Source organism: Pantherophis guttatus, chromosome 2 (genome assembly GCF_059756535.1).
Source record: "Pantherophis guttatus breed Tessera chromosome 2, ASM5975653v1, whole genome shotgun sequence".
In the NCBI taxonomy this organism is placed as follows: Eukaryota; Metazoa; Chordata; class Lepidosauria; order Squamata; family Colubridae; genus Pantherophis; species Pantherophis guttatus.
Window position 1 is genome coordinate 136,405,827 of NC_142064.1, and position 17,676 is coordinate 136,423,502.

The 17,676-nt window shown below is 39.3% G+C and overlaps 1 protein-coding gene across 1 annotated transcript; it reads right to left on the reverse strand.

Annotated features, from left to right (window-relative positions):
- Positions 1-462: 462 nt before the first annotated feature.
- LOC117662713 (keratin, type II cytoskeletal 7-like) lies at positions 463-12,136 on the reverse strand. The gene is made up of 9 exons (XM_034412253.3): positions 11,457-12,136; positions 10,187-10,404; positions 9,687-9,747; positions 7,748-7,843; positions 6,083-6,247; positions 4,897-5,022; positions 2,284-2,504; positions 1,723-1,754; positions 463-1,636 (listed from the first exon to the last, which is right to left on the reverse strand). Exons 1-9 carry the CDS (start codon positions 12,015-12,017, stop codon positions 1,233-1,235), a joined length of 1,884 nt encoding a protein of 627 aa, XP_034268144.2. The 5' UTR covers positions 12,018-12,136; the 3' UTR covers positions 463-1,232.
- Between the last annotated feature and the right edge of the window lie 5,540 nt (positions 12,137-17,676).

Sequence of the window (17,676 nt, forward strand, 5' to 3'; positions counted from 1 at the left end):
AAGACCGCTCCACAGGTCCAGGAGCAGCAGCTTTGAGGTAGTTTGAGATGTTCCTGACAGATGGTGCACAACATATCCATGTTTCATCCAATCATGAATGCTCTTTGAAACCAGAGTTCACCACACTCCAAGTAAGTAGCGCTGAATAGACTAATTAATCATGAAGTTTTTTGTCTGACTCCATATTGCCCAACCTTATTATATGCCATTTTATGGAGACCATATTTAGGGATCGGTGCACATCCCTAATGTATGCTTCCTCTAAAGGAAATTCAATTAATTCAGTGAGGCCTACTCTCAAATAAACAAATACAGAATTATAAATAAAGATTACATATTCATGAAGAGTTATTTCCCAGAAAATAATACATGGAGTTTGTGCAAGCCACTTCACGGATGTTCCATTTTTTGAAGTAAAATGAAATGCGTGAAACCAACCATTTAAAAAAAAGAGAGACAACGTTTAACTTGACTGCAGTTTATTGAAAATGATCAGCTCCTAAGAAAATGGGAAAGAAAGCCTAAGAAATGAAGATAGGTGCAACATAGTCCGCAAAACTGGCCCAAGATTGAATGTTTTCACAATACAGTCCTTGATTCCTGATTTCCTAACCATGAATTGTTGATTGCTCAGGATTCTGCAGAACCCTGTCTTTCTGCAAATCCAACTGTTGATTGAAAATGCAGTGGTGGTTTAAGAAAATTGGCATTTAACTTAGCAGTACAAGTTTGACCTGCCTAACATCGACCAAACATATACAGTGAAAACAAATGATCTCCTCAATGAAGCAGGGAACTATAGCAAGACTGACGAGAACCATCGATGGGAAGAAGACTCCAGGCAGTGAGGAAAGATCTCTTTCATGCACATCACTATTTGGCAGCCACAAACTAGGCCAAATATATACAGCATACTTAAGGACGCAAAACCCAGATTCGTGGTTGATTCATCTCCCCTTTCTTTCAAGCGTTTCTCTCTTGGATGTCCTAAAATGGAATTTGGTTACCATTTCATGACTGGTCATCAAAAGCAATAGAAGTTAGATGGACAATGACCTCCTCTGCGGGGGCTGGCTGCAGGTTTCCTCTGGGAGGGAAATAGAGACCAGATCTTGGGCTTTAGAAGACACTGTTTGTTCTTTTCTGGGTTGCCAGAATGGGGCTGAAAGAGTTGTGTTAACACAAGCAGCTAAAAGATGTTCCTTTCCTTTGGGGGTGACTGGGAGAGATACCTAATATCTTCCACTTGACTTGGTGCACGAGCTGGACGCGGTGGTTCTTCGGATGACAGTGCTGGAACCACTTCCTAAGCCGTGAGAGAATCCACCTCCTCCTCCACAGACAGAACCGCCACTACTTCTCACGCCACCATAGCCTCCACTTTCGTAGTCACAGCTACCTCCACTGGCACCACTTCTAATGCCATCGCCAATGCCACCTCCAAAGCCACCGAGGCCACCTCTAAAACCACCACTGATGCCACCTCCAAAACCACCACCGATGCCACCTCCAATGCTGCCACCGAGGCCACCTCCAAAGCCACCGAGGCCACCTCCAAAGCCGCCACCGATGCCACCTCTAAAGCCACCACTGATGCCACCTCCAAAGCCGCCACCGGGGCTACTATCCCGCACAGCTGTAAAGAAAACACAGATTTAGTACGCACATCTTCACAACTTTAAAAACTGTAAATATATTCAGGGGAAGGCATAAGCTACTTACAGACATGGACTTGAGATCCTGAGCCACAAAGCCTGTTTAAAGCAAAAAACACAGGTGATTTTTGAATAAAATTCTCCTTCGTGAAATAGACAATTGCCCCCAATAGGTTGAGTGATATTTCCATATGATAGTCTACTATATATGAATCATAGAATTATGAGCTGCAGCTTGAAACTGACAAGCACAAATCACCTAACCAATTTGTTGTTTGCAAGATGGATTTCCCCTCCTCCCACCCATGAATCCCCATGTCCTACCTGCAAACCAACCCACAAAGGGAACACCTTTGGAATCCAGGTAAGGTAGAGAGTGAGACCTGGAGTACCCACATGGCATGAAGCTCATCAGCCTTTCCAAAGGCAAGTCAGAGCTCCAGAAGTTCCAAATCAAACCTCTTTCCCCAAATTAGGGTGTTAAATATTGACAAGACAATATCCAATTATTCAGATATTTAAATAGACATCATTTATATCTATTGGTAGATTTTTAGCCAGATTTAGTTTGTGGACACTTGGCCCATTTAAAAACAGTCTCACTCCTTAAAGGGACCAGCAGACAAACCTGCTCTCTTCTCCTTCCAGCAGTTTCCTGTACATGGCAATTTCAATGTCCAGAGCAAGCTTGATGTTCAGCAGCTCTTGGTACTCTTTCAGGAGGCGAGCCAGTTCTTCCTTGTCTTTCGCCAAGGCGCATTCCAAGTCGTGCAGTTTTTGCTTAGCATCTCGGAGAGCCAGTTCACCACGTTCCTCAGCTTCAGCAATGTCAGACTGCAATTTAGCATACTGCAAGGCAACGGAGGTAACAAACAGCTCTAGTTGCCACCATGAACATCTTTTTAACTCCTTTTAGATGAAGTATTTATCATGCCGTGATTCTATTTCATTTGGGAAATTTTCCAGGGGCTTCCACCAATAGTTCTGAGTTTTTCTCTCCCCACTAAATAAATGCATAAATATAAACCCACCATAAATAATGGGATACTTCTGCACTATCACTTGCATGATAGCCCTTGGGAGCTAGAGATGTCCAGATCAGAAAAAATAATTAATCCATGTTAGTGTTCTGAGTTCGCTGTTTTGTTTTGTTTTATTTCACTTTTAAAAAAAGATCTGTTAAAACTCAGCCTTTTTTTCAGCTATCCAAATGCAGAGTATTTTAACATAATTACATCTAATTACATTTTAACATAAATGATCTCAAGATAATATCAATCTCTAGTATTAAATTCCATGATATCATTCTTTGCTAATTTACATTTCCTCAATGTAGGCTTTTAAAATATAAATTCCCCAGTGTAAGCTATTTTTCTTTAGGCAACTTATCTTAGAAATATACTTTCTATACAATGTAGCTTTCGCTTTTTTTTTTCTTCAAGTGGACTTGAAGAAAAAATAAGTCTTTTTTATTCTCATGTTCCAGCTGTCAGCCCAGATGCTCAATCCAATTTTTAAAAATGTATTATTACTTTTTATTTATTTGAATGTATAAGGTGCCAACTCTAATGGATTCAGAATTTCTGTCCAGGCAAGCCATAAATGTAAGCTTCTCTGACACAATTTTTTTGCTATTGTTCTTTTCTGAAGCACCATCAACATATAATGGAGTTAGAGAGCTAAATCATTTTACACTCCACTTTTTTTCAATTATCATTCCTTTAAAACATGGAACCCTGTTACTATGATTCCTTCTGCTTTTCAATTTTGAGATTGTGAACGAGGATGCTTTCTTTCCCTTATTTCTCCAAGTAAGATGGTGATTTCCTTATACCACCTCTGAGTTGATGGCGGAGTTGTAAGAAAATTCCTTATATCAAGCCAGATCAGGCACCTCTTCAGAAGGCCTTTTCCAGCCATACTATGGTAGATCAATGTAGTACTTTTCTGTGAATGGACTTATATCTGGGCCCAGCTGAAATGTGAACTCTTCTTACTACTCTTAACAATCTCCTAATGCACTTCAGCAATCTACAGGCATCAGCATGGAAAAGACATATCTTAGAAAATTCTTTAAGCCTCTTGTTGCAAGGCTTAACATACCTATGAATATTCTCAGTTGTCCAAGACATGATTGTCCCAAATATGCTTTTTTTTTTTCAAAAGAACCTGGGCTTTCTTTGTTTTTCCTTGAAGACATTTCACTTCCCATCCAAGAAGCTTCTTGGATGATAAGCAAAACATCTTCAAGGAAAAACAAAGAAAATCCAGGTTCCTCTTGAAAAAAATTATCTTTGGGACAAGGCTTGATTTATTGTTCCCTCCCCAGTCCCAAACAGTGTCTATGGATCTTGATTGAGGCTGAGGGACAAGCCTCATAAACAAAGAGGATTCTGTGTTGAGAATCTGTGAGGAGATTCTTTACCTATATGCTACATAAAATATGTGTAGCAGAACAGATTCTTTTCAGCTAGATGCATCAACACTTGAGCTTCCCACTTGCAACATGTTCTCCCATGAACCACTAAAGAGCAGATTAAAATTATTAAGAGGCTAAGAACGAGGAACACAGTTGAACCATTGGCTCATCCAGTTCAGAATTGCTGACAATGACAAATAGCAGATCTTTAAGATTTAAAGATTTATGAAGATTCTCCAGCCCATTATTCCTGCCAAACCAGTCTTCTACCATGAACTACAGCCCTTTGTTGGTACACAGCCTTTCCTTTTCAACCACTGGTTCAGTGCAGAAAAGATTCTATCCCCAAACCAATGTAATTCACATTGCAACACCCATTCCATTTTGCTACCCAAGCCAACAATGTCACACCTGGACTTATATAAAGATAATGCAATTCATCTTATGAATCTTGAAGAAAGCTCAGCTACGATCATGCAACAAGATATGTGGTGCTGTTGTTCAACTCTTACCCCATTGAAAGATGAGAGAAGTAATTTAAAAGGAGTTTGGCAAGTTTCAATGAAATGTGTTAAGTTACTGAGTCAGAATGTTATCTGCCTGAGAAACAGAAATGCTTCAAGATCTTAAATCAAATGATTAAAAAAACATGCACTTAAAATAAATGATTTAAAAAATAGGCACCTTGTGTCCTAGAAGAAGATTTTGCATAAACTTTCACTAAGAGATTCTTTCCCTTTGTAGAGGTGAATTCAACACTCATAAAGTGACCTGGATCTCCCAAGGAGATTGAATTGTAATCCTTCCCTGCACACTCCATACCTGCTTCTTGACATGCTCAATTTCTGAACGCAGTTTCTGGATGTTCCTAGTCAACTCTTGAATCTCCTGCTTGGTGTTGCGCAGATTCTCACCATGCCGTCCTACTGTGTGCTGCAGAGCTTCAAACTGTTGGGCAGAAAAAGTGTAATTATCCATTCTGCTGCATCAGCCCAGTGGATGACAATGGAAGCAGAATAGCTCAGGGATGGCAAAGGATGGCCGAACAAACATTCCTAAATTACAATTTCCAGCAGGCCCAGCCAGCATAGTTAATGGTAAAGGCTGCTTGAAGTTGTACTTCAGCCACCTCCAAAGAGCCATAGCTTTCACACTTTATATTGATTTGACATCAGTTTGATTATCATGATTCCCAGAAAGGGCTTTGTAAAGCATTGGGAGTACTGAGTCCATACTTAAGAACTTAGGGCCAAGATGCAGAAGCTGCTAAATCATTTTAAGTCACATTGTAATTGGCCGAAACTGGGCATGGTTGAAGAGTCTATACAAATGATGTATTAACCTCTGTCATGGATATTGAAGGACCATTTTGCCTCAGATAATTGCTTTTTGTCACATTATTCAGAAAATGAAGAGGCTTAAAAACCTAAAAAGGTTGATTAAAATAGGGTCCCCACAGCTCACTATCATTGTTCATTTCTAGCCTGTGTGTCAGCACTGAGATTGGGCATCTTTAGGACTGATTGGTTGCTCCTTGGCAAGATTTTTAGCCCTTATCACTCCCGGCCTTCCTCAGTCTGGCCTCTTCCAGATGAGGCAGGACTGTATTTCCCAGAATCCCTAGTTAGCCCAGCTGAGAACTTACAAGATAAGTATTTTACAACTTTGGAAAATGCCATACAGGGGAAAGCTGATCTGTCCTGAGAATATCAGTCATGGCGTTTGTTGCCAAAAGGCTTTCTTCAGAGAATTATCTATATTGTACTTTGGTGAGGGAATTACAAATTCAGTTTTAGAAATCTGCAGAGAAACTGAAGTCCAATTTGCAGGGACCGCATGGAGAAAGAGAACAACCGTTTAAATAGTAGTCTCAGCAAATGAGTAGAAGAAAGTCCCTTCTGCAATGTTCTGTGATTCTGTAGTTTGAATCTTCAGGAGTTCTTGCTTCCTGGAAAAGCATAGGATAAATTAGGGGATTTTATTTCCTTGTCTCAGTGCAATTGCTTACCTGAGAGTGATACCAAGCCTCAGCCTCAGCTCGGCTACTGCGAGCAATCTCTTCATACTGGCTTCTTACTTCATCAATAATACCTTCCAAATTCAAGTGGGTATTATTATCCATGCTCACTACTACTGAGGTATCTTGGCCTCCAATCTGGTACTGAGAGATTTCCTATAAAGAATCCAAAAAGCATGAGTTAGTTTGGCAATCTGCCTCACTTTTCCCCTATTTCACTACTCACGAATTATTATTTTTACTCCCCATACCATGCATTTTTTAATTCATAATTTTATTTAGAACCCCCTTCTGGTGTTTCTTTTACAAAAGCTTATTTCATTCTGTAACACAAAAAGCTTTGGCCAAATCTGGGTCTTTCCCTGTATAATTTAAAAAAACAACACTTTTTTGAAAGATTTTCCAGATCTGAGTTGTTTAAATTGCAAATGCAAAGGACAGTTTTTCAAAATAAAAGGAAGTAAGGTTTTTAAACAAATGGAATCCAGGACAGAATTAGGACTTTCAGTTTAAAATAAATGTCTAAACTTCAGGGCGATGAGAAATGTGATAAAGCGGTAAAAAAAAAAAAAAAACCATGGCTGGCAGAACATAATGAGGATTTTCAGTAAGCAAAAGTGAGGATTCCCTGCATAAGTCACCTCATGGCTATTTAGTTTTGATCTTCTGTCCATTTATCTGATGCTTCATCTCTTTCCTTTTAAGCACTGGGTCTGTCTGGGGCTTATTTGTATCACACACTGATCCCTAACAAGGTTAGAGGAAGCATGACATTCAAACTCCCTACAGGCTCAGAATGAGAGTTAAGATGAAGGCTATTGAACCCTGTTTACTGACCTCCCTATGGCCCTCCTTGCATTCAAACTCAGGAGGGATAGTTAAAGAGGGGTTAACTAAACTTTGTGGCATCTGGATATGTTTTCGTGTGTCAATAATGATGTACAAAAAGATTCTTTAAAGTACAGGTAGTCCACGACTTATGACCACAATTGAGTCCAAAGGTTCTGATGCTAAAGGAGACAGTTAAATGAGTTTTGCCCCACTTTGTGACCTTTCTTGCCACAGTTATTAAGTGAATCACTGCAGTTGTTAAGTTAGTAACACGGTTGTTAAGTGAATCTGCTTCCCCATTGACTTTGCTTGTCAGAAGGTTGCAAAAGGTGATCACATGACGTCAGCATAGTGCATCCATCATAAATATGAGTCAGTTGCCAAGCGTCTGAATTTTGATCATGTGACCATGGAGATGCTGCAACAGTCATGTGGAAAATGATCATAAATCACTTTTTGCAGTGCTGTTGTTTAACTTTGAACACCACTAAAGAAACTGTTGTAAGTCGATGACTACCCATAAAAGAGAGCTGGAAGAAGGAATGGTTTTCCTCCATCCTGTGTCTAGGATCTCCAATCACCTTTGTTTTTAGATGGGTGAAAAAGGAAGAGCAAGTCAGCCATCTCGCCATTCTAAGAACATTTGATGTTATAATGTGGAGGGTTTTTTTGCATTTGTAACCAAAATCACTAAAGGGTGTGTCCTGTGAACATGCCCTTTATGAAATAAGATTCTTTCTTGGGAGAAAAGACTCATGGTACACAGAAAGACAAATCTGAATTTACCCTCTTCTTTCTAACCAATGGAACGGAACCATTCCTTACCACTTCAAAGATTCTTCTCAGGAAGGTAATCTGCTCAGCCAAAGCACCAACTCTTGCTTCCAAGTTACTCTTGGACAAATAGGAACAATCCACATCCTACAAGGATCAAGAAAGATGTCAGTGTAAATCTTCAACAAGTCTCATCACCAGTTGGACCATACCTGAACTCTTTTTAGCAAGTCTACACAAAGAGCCTTGTATGTTCCTGTTAGGTTGTTTAATTTTAAATCTTCAGCTCTCAGTTTTTGAAAGACCTCATCAGTAACATGTGAAGAAACAATACACTAGAAAATACATATAAGCAGGACAAAATTGCTGTTTCTGTTCTTCATTAACATATTTTTAAATTTTTAATTTTTAATTAAAAATTAATTTAATTTATTTTTTTAATTTTTAATTGGTTTGTCATTTTAAACTGGGGCCAAATTAATATATATTCTTTTAATTGTTCTTAATGTTTGTATTGTATGTTTTTATCTGGCTGTACACCGCCCTGAGTCCCTTGGGAGAAGGTGCGGTATATAAATTTGAAATAAAAAAATAAATAAAATAAAATAAATTGAGTAATTACAAACAGCAAACCTTTTCAGATCAAATCAGGTATCAGCAAGCTTCGACACATGATACCTTGCTTTTTTTATAAATGAAGCAATAGGTTCCATGCAAAGCTTAGGTGAACCAGACAAATATATTTTTTCATCTTTGTGACTAGTGTAAAGCTTAACCTAAAAGGGTCCATTGTGAATTACAGGGAGAACATGTTTACTGTTCCAACATATCAGGAGCTATTGAATTTATAAATAGGTGTATAATACTTTTTAATGGTTAAGGAGAGAGGATAATAAGTTTTAATTTCAATGTCAAATTATTACTTTTAGCCAACTCTGAGGACCAAAATTAGTTATTCAACATGTCTAATTCTCTGTGCAGCTTGCTAATAACAAAAGCCATATAAAGATTAGGAAAATGTGAGATGATAGAGATTAGACAGATAGGTAGATGAGAGTGAGGGAGAGGGAGAGAGAGAGAGAGGGAGAGAGAGAATTACTAAATATATACCATACACTTTGTGAGAGGAAAACAATTGCAAAACCTACATATTTTTCAGGGCAATCTTGCTAGTGAATATGCATACTACTCTAAACAAGAGAAATGTGCATCAAAATATTATGCATTCACATTTTTGTATAAACTTGACAGAAAAAACTCAATTAATCTTGACAAATGGAACTTGACAAACAAAAATTTAGAGATTTGCTCCTTTCTATTCATGGTTTTGTGTCATTTCAAAATACTTTTAATATGTCAGGCTCCCTGAAGATGGAAAACAAATGTATGTGGGGGCACCCACTATCTGGAACGAGCTCCCCCCGGAGATACGGAGGATCCCGGATCTACGCACCTTCTGCCGTGTTCTTAAGACCCTCTTATTCCAGCAAGCTGGCCTGGCCTAATTTTTCTCCCCTTTCTTTTAAATTTTAAATTGAAATTTTAATTTGTTTTAAATTTATTGGGATTTTAATTGTCGTGGGCTAAATTATTTAATTTGGTTTTAAATTGTTTTTAACTTTTGTACTTCTGTATTTTATCCTGTGCCTGTTCACCGCCCTGAGTCCTTCGGGAGTAGGGCGGTATACAAATTTAATAAAACTAAAACTAAACTAAACTATTAAGCAGATTCATAATTTGATACCATGCTACTTTTCCATATGCAATGAGATTCAAATATGGAATGTAATCCTATAACTGCATCATGTAGCATTTTTGGCAACAGCATCAAGAACAGCAAAAAGATAGGCCTACATTGGAAGGACATGCAAATTGTTGACCATGGTGACTTAGTTCTTAAAAGTTGGAGAAATCTTAAAGTACGATTCAATTCTGTCTCTAGATTATGCCTTCCATGTTTGTAGCAAACTGCCAGATGTTTCTCTCTCACCTTTTTCAGCACAACAAAATCATTCTCAGCCGTTGTGCGCCTGTTGATCTCCTCTTCATACCTAGAAGAAAAAGCAAGGTGAGTTTATTGATTTCTTGACCAGGACTTTGACTGCAGTCACACATAGACTACAGAAGCCAAGCTAAATACGAAATACAAGAAGTCAAGATAAATACAAAGCTATCATAATAAACACAATGAATAGAATGTGAACAAATTCATAAAAGAAGCATTAAGAAATTAATTCTCCCACCTTATTCATGGAACTTCCTACACTGATTGTAATGTTATCCCCCAACTTTATATCTATAATGTTGGACTGCAATATTTATGTTCTCCAGGGCTTGGAGCAGCACGTCCAAAGAGCATTCTTTGTGGAAAGGATTGTGATCAGTGGCATTATTGTGATCTGCTGCTCATCTAGGGGACAGACTATCACCCGACTGCAAGTGCCAATAGCTGAAAGAGACATAGCGGTCTGTTGTTTCTGAGGTTCTCACTTGTTCTTGTAGTCTTCCACATAATGCTGCATACTTTGGAGCTCTGTTGATAGCTGTGCCTTCTGGCTGCGGATATTTTCAATCTGATTCCTCAAGCTATTCAGGAACTGCTGGAACTGGGCATCCAGATTCAAAGTTGGGCCAGTGCTTTGTGTTTGCTGTTGGAGGATTTGCCATTTGGTTTGCAATACTTTGTTTTGTTGCTCCAGAAAGCGAACCTATAAAAGAAATTATTTGAGGGAGTTGCCATCACAATACATTGGGATAACTGTAGGAAAGATTAACAGCAACATTGGACTCTTCCAGCTAAATGAACCTTAACTTGAGAGACAGGAGCAAACTCATTATGTTCTCTTCTCTATTTTACTTTTCTTTTCTTTGTAAAATTGAAACTCTGATCATCTGGGAATGAGATGAAGATCTAAAGGACACAAGCATTTTGAGAAGTTCATGAATTTCACTGGACTTCTTTCAGCTGCCAGTAGAAATCAATGAAGGGCTTGTTCTAAATCCTTCAAACTCTATTCTGGCCCAGGCTCTTTACAAGAGCCTATGTGGTTACTTGTGCTGAGCAAGCATATTCCAGACAGACTCATCCAAGGAATGCAAATGCTGCCTCTTTTTTAATAGACTACAAATGATGGCCGCAAATGTTTTGAGTAACAAGGCATCATTGTTTGAAAAGCTTGTGATAGTTTTCATGCTTGGCATTTGCACTGAGCCATTTTTAATCCTTGGCATCTCCAGTTACAGCTTAGGTAGAGGGTTCGGACTCTGGAGGCCAGCAGCTGATTTAGCCATTACAAAATATCTTTTTTAAAAAGTTGTATGAAAACATTCAGGCATATATAAGACAATCAATTACATTTTGTCTTATAAATTCCACACATGCTAGTTTTTAGAAGTGGCAACCCTTTCTGTTATCCTGAAATCATTTTGAAAATCTATCTGATAATGAACACCCTAATCACTTTTTCTAGTTTTCTACTACTTCCCAGACATTTCCTTCTATTCAATGCATCCATTTCCAAGACCCCAACGAACAGAAGCATTTTAAATAGTTACTAGGAGTCTTTGTAGGTCTCATGGTATCAAAGTTTCTTTGAATATTCAACGTAATTTCCAAATAAAGAGGGTTAGTAAATGAACTCACATCAGGAACTGTAGATGTTACTAGATTATTAAGCACAAATTGCATCAAGTTTTACCAGCTGACATGCATTCCATGACACCAATCAAAAATGTAGCACTTTCTGTTCTGTTAACCTACCTTGTCAATGAAGGAAGCAAACTGGTTGTTGAGGACTTTGATCTGCTCTTTCTCTTGATTTTTTACTTGCTGTATTTGGGGGTCAATTTCTACCCGGACTGGTCGCAGAAGATTTGGATCCACTTGGACACTGCCAATACCTCCAGCTCCATGGCCGCCAAGTCCTCTACCACCGAACCCACCTCCTATTCCTCCATAACCACCTCCTATTCCTCCATAACCACCCCCTATTCCTCCATAGCCACCTCCTATTCCATAGCCACCTCCTATTCCTCCGCAACTACCTCCTATTCCACCATAGCCACCACCTATTCCTCCATAGCCACCACCATATCCCCCACAGATGCCCCCTCCATAGCCAGGTCCATAGGAAATCCTTGTAGCTCCACCATAGTTATGGAGACTCCTGCTACCATATTGGCCTGTCATACCGCCGCTATATCCTCTGCATGAAGAATAGCTACGCCTGATTCCACCTCCAGTGCCGCCACCAAAAGCAGAGCATGAACTGTAGCCCCTTCTGCTCCCCTTGGAGCCTTGGCAGATGGTCTGGAAAGACATTGCTGTGTTCAGGTCAAAGGAGCAACAGAGAGAATGAAGAGGCCTAGTAGCAGCTGGGGCAAAGTATAAAATAAAGGATAGCTGGAGAGTGCTGTGCCCAAAGAAAGCCAAATCCCTCTGGATCCAGAGCTGGGATCAGCCTCTCTTTTATATATTCCAGGGAGGTGTTGGATTTGATTTTGCATGGGCGGGAAAGAGGATATCATTATATTGTGTTTGTGGCTTGGTGTGGTTGACAGATCTTCATCTCCAGTTTACCAAACATTGACTCTGCCCATCAGCACAGCCCATCTTACTAAAAGAAAAAAGGGAAGACGAAGATGAGGAGGAGGAGGACCAGCAATCGTGCAATATATTCAGTGACTAAGATGTCTTAAGCCTGATTATTGTAGCTGATGAGTAGACCTGACACAGAGCAATTGCCTTTATTCTCAATGGCGATGGTATCAGTCTCTCCATCTGCTTTTCAAATTGCAGCGTCCCAGGGCAGGCAGCTGCTGTGCAGACTGTCAAGCAATAGCCTGGCTTTCACAATTCCCAAAGCACGCCCGCAATTACAGCCTGAGTATGCCTCGATGTGGAAAATTGCCCATGGCACCCTAAGAGTGGTTTTTCAACTTGCAACTCGTGGAGCATCAACATCTCCTCAGCAAATTGTTATTTGAAAACAGCTTTGCCGGATAGGATAGAGAGAGAGTGCAGCGCTTTTTCAGAGGCAATCCTTACCGCTTTGTACCGGGAGCATCAAGGATCTAGCTTCAATACAATCTGAATCCTAGGTGGGGGAAGCTGGCTTGCGAAAGATGAAGATCAGCTGCTGATAACAGAGGGTATGAGCACATCTGGGTGACACGGAATGGTAGGTGGAAGGAAACCTAAAAGCAATGGAGACCTGCAAATGCCTACTTTCTTCCACAGAGATAGGTAAAGGAGAATGACAAAGAACTGTCAGGTTAAGCAAAAGCAATAAAAGGATAACTTAGAAAGTGATTACTTGTGATACCAGTTTTCATGCCCTGCTTAGAGTGAAATAGCTAAATCTGTTTTTCCCTCTGCTTCTTTCTTGAAGCAAGCCTTGTATATGAGTGGGCAAGCAGACCTGAGTCAGAAAGTATAAAAGATCCCAAGATAGGGAAGTAGTTTAGAGAGGGTGGGCCAGAGATGGGAAAAAAGATATCTGAAAATGGTACAGATTTGTACCATTGTACCGTCGTGTGCTGAAGCCATCTTGTGCCAGCTTGCAAAAGCCAATTGTTAAATTTTCGGGAATTTTGCAAACCAGTTGAGAACAGAGCTGAGTCATGATGGCTACTGTGTAGTGATACCATGGTGGCAACAGAGTCAGCTATGTCAGTGGAGCTTGGAGATGTTGAAGGAGCTCAACAGTGTATTTCCCATCACCCATCTTCCTAGAGGAAGGAAATGCTTTGAACAACTCTTCCTCTTTACAATCAGTTTGGAAAAACCAGTTGTTAAACATCACTGGGTAGAGATGGGGCTGCAAACCTTTGATCAAGATTGCTATTCATCCAGAGGGATTATGTACTTATGCTCACAATAACGACATCAACCTGAAGAAAACTATGATGAAATGTATGTATTGTTATTATGAAATTAATTCATCAAGAAGATGCTGTCTAAGCTGTACCAGGCTGTTATCATTTATTTGATATTTATATATTCCATATATATTGGTTGGAGCCATATGTCATTTTCCTCTTTTTTTTCCTTCTTCCTTTCTCAATTAAAAAAACTTATAATTAAAACAGGTAGCCAAATAATATATAAATATCCTCATCATCATCTCATCAATCCTGTTTTAAAATCCACCTCAATTTAAACCTGCTTTGGTTTAACTACTGTGCACTTGAACATTATTACCCAAGTTTGAGCACTTATTTTAGCACAGTAATTATAACACAACACCAATCATTTTAATATTAAGGGAATTGCCCATGGAAGTATCTCCTTTATCTGCACAGAAGTACCACTGGTATATCAGAACACTGTATCTAAAAGTATGGGGTAAAGTCTTCTCTGAGTCAAATATGACTCCTGATATTTTATAAGACACACCCTTTTGGTTTTCTTGGCAACCAGATGGAAGTAGTTTGCCATTGCTTTCTTCTGTGATGCTTTTCAACTTCCTAGTCTAGCTAAGCTTTGGTATTTCTTGGTATCTCAACCAAATACGAAGCGATGAGGGACTGCTTAGCTTTTGGAAGTCAGCTAAAGTTGCCTAGGTGCTGCTTGACAAAAATAGAATAGTATACCAATGGACATACGTTTTTAAAAAGCAATGGGAAATGTAGGTTTTCTTCTCAGGGAAGAAAAGTGGCATTTAAAAAACATCTGCTGATAATAACCACTTACAATCCCAATCTTATAACATCCCGTGTAATAGTTGCTCTAAAAGACAAGAGAAACTACAGGTAGTCCCCTAGTTACGACCACAACTGAACCCAAAACTTATGTTGCTAAGTGAAACATTTGTTAAGTGAGTTTTGCCCCCATTTTATGACTTTTCTTGCCACAGTTGTTAAGTCAATCATTGCATTTGTTAAATTAGTAATATGCTTGTTAAGTGAATCCAGATTCCCCATGGACTTTGCTTCTCAGAAGGTCATAAAAGCTAATCACGAGACCTCAGGAGGACACTGCAACCATCATAAATATGGACCAGTTGCCAAGCCTTTGAATTTTGATCATGTGACCATGAGGGTGCTGCAATGGTTGTAAGTGTGAAAAACGGTCACTTTTTTCAATGCCGTTGTAACTTTGAATGGCCACTAAGTGAACTGTTACAAGTCAAGGACAACCTGTATGATAGTCATTGCCTCAATAGTCAATGAATGGCTGGGTTTAGCCTGTAACAAAATAAGGCACACAGGTCCAAAATAACAGGAGTGCTTTGGGTGACATGAGGTAGTAAAGAATACTTTAAATATAAAGCAAGTGGGGGAGGGAAACAGAGTGTTGAGTTTGCACTTGAGATGGGAGTGAGGTGAGTACAGAGAGATGTTATTCGTTCCTATTCTTCAAAAATATCTGCTGGCTCATTTCAGCAAGTACAGATAAGTCCTAAGTCTCAGTTTATTGATCCTTGTCCATCGTATGATCCTGTCTGAATTCAAAGTAGTGGTTGGCTCAATTGAGTTAGATAAAAAGAAAGCCCACATCCCTGAGTAAACTCTCCCAACAGGAGAGGAAATGATGTCCACAACCTCAGCAGAATAATAAACCGTTAGAATCGGCCATCCAAGTTGGACACCTGCCGACTGGCCTCCGCATCCTATTTCATCCAAGAAGACCACAAGCAAAGTTACTGAAAGCTACTTAAAAGTCAAAAGAAAAAAAAAAGATGGCATTTACCCAGCCTTTTTCCCAATGCAATTCATTTCATGAGACAACTAGCAACTACTGGTCTTGTTATAGAGCCAGCCCTTGTATCGGATTGTGTCAGGGAATTGCAGAGCAACTGTCCAAATAAAGTCAGAGACGCTGATACAAACTTGTAGTTTTATATAAATAAATATATTTAACATTTATATTTTATAGCAGACAAGATAGTCAGGAACACAGGAACATCACAAGGTAAATTGAACAGCATACAGAGAACACAGAAGAAAATGGCGGAGAAAAAGGGAAACTCCCCCTTTACACCCACAACAAGCAATCATAGCGTAGATTGCCTCATGCAGCACTCTCTAACCAATCAACTACAACTGTGTGTTCTGGCCCATCGTACACTTTTCAGTGGAGAGATTCAGCCGGTTCAGGCCAGTTTGGGTGAACCGGTAGTTAAATTGCTGGCTGGCCCACCCCTTCCCACCCCGTCCCTTCCAGGAGTCGCCACACGCCCCATTTTGGCTCCCAGGTTAGTGCAGGGAAGCCTCCTAGGTGCAAAACGGGGCGCCACGGCCCATTTTTGCTCCCAGGAGGCTTCACGGAGGCCTCCAAAGCCCAAAACAAGGCGTGGGGGGGGTGCGCCCCTCCACTTCCCATTTTTGCTCCTGGGGGGGTGCAGGAGACCAAATACTGCCTGTCACACTCCCTGACCACACCCACCATGGCCACGCCCACCCAGCCGGTCATAAGGTTGTTAAATTATTTGAATCCCAACACTGACTTTACTGTTCCAGCTTCTAAATTTAATATCCTAACAGACTGAAAATGAATTTAACCATTTTAGAAGCTTTTTTTTTTCCCCCAAGTGAGGAAGGAGCAAGACCACTTGTAATTTTTTTTTTAATTTATTTTTTTGGTCTTGTGGTTTACAGTTTTGTGTTCCTAAATTTAGCTGGGCCTACAGGAGGGTCATAATCTGCAAAACAATGGGTGTGTCATCCCAATCCAAACACCAATCATCTTGTTGCTTTTGTATCTGCATTAACATGCATGCACGGCTTGAGCCACAAGGTTGTGCCTTCCATCTTGCAAATTTTTAAAAAAAGAAACCTGCAGATGCTGGTCCACATTGATTTTGGTGGCTACAGGGCTGTTGGGAAGCAGGTGCATATTGGTGCATATAAGTCCTTATGAAAATCAGAAGTCCAGACAATGTTTTCCCCCTGTCTTGCAGAAAAGCTGGTTACTCTTTTGCCTTTGCTGCCCTAATTATTTATTTTACATGGATGAAAATAAATTTATTTTTTTGAAGTTTAGGAATGGATTCAAGATACGTGTTCGTTCAATTTTTGAAAAATCTATATGGTTTTAAAATGAGATGATGGAGAAATTTGTTTCCAAGTGGTCTAGAGTTAATCATAAGGAAATTTTACATTGATGTTATATGGATTTTATTTTTTTTTCCTTATTCCTAGTTTCCTTTTTTTTTCTCTTCCTTTATGTTCAGTTTATTTTATCACTGCAACAGATATATTTTTTACTATACTGTCAGATGCACTAATATATTATTTTTGTTTATTAAACCTCACTAATGTTTTTAAGTGATTTGATTGTTGATTAAATTGCCTGTCTTTTAAAATGAGGGACAAATCAATTCTGTCGTTTTTATTAAAAAGAGGTATGGTTATTATTATTATTGTTCATCGCACATATTTAGACCGGATCTGTATTTTTATCCGCCTATCGAGTCCTTCCCAATCATCTAGGATAGGCAAATGTCATTTGATGGTGTTAAAGATATTGTCGCAGTGTGTCACAGCTGTTCCAAATAAAGCTGTCTTTTGCAATTGACTAATGGTGAGAATTAATTATTATAATTAATAATTCTTATGAATGATTACTTGTAGGAGATGACCAGGTTGATCCCGAGGGAGGGGTCAAACACGTCATCATCTCGAATCCTTTCACACCCACAAGATTTAAGTCCAGCACACCTTGAATTCCATTGACTCTTATCTACTGCCAAATCTCTTTGACCGTTAGTAGTTCAGTTTCTTGTAGAGAGCTTTAGCATACAATAAACCTATATATACATTCATCTGAACAGCCTGGATTTCTGATTTCCTGCTTTTGATCTTACTATTATTATTACATTTACCATTGGTTTTAAATCCTCTGGAATGAGGTTCTCCCTGAGTAGACCTACAAGATATGTCAATTTCACTTAGCAGCAGGATGGACGATAGTACAGGTAGTCCTTGATTTACAACCACAATTGAGCCCAAAATTTCTGTTGCTAAGTGAGACATTT

Excerpts from the sequence above, each read along its gene's own strand:
- LOC117662713 (XM_034412253.3), bottom strand. The coding sequence starts at position 12,017 with ATGTCTTTCCAGACCATCTGCCAAGGCTCCAAGGGGAGCAGAAGGGGC. Across the intron at positions 6,248-7,747 it reads TGAGAAGAATCTTTGAAGTG|GAAATCTCTCAGTACCAGAT; the intron begins GTAAGGAATGGT and ends GATTCTTTATAG. Across the intron at positions 1,755-2,283 it reads CTGGAAGGAGAAGAGAGCAG|GCTTTGTGGCTCAGGATCTC; the intron begins GTTTGTCTGCTG and ends TGCTTTAAACAG.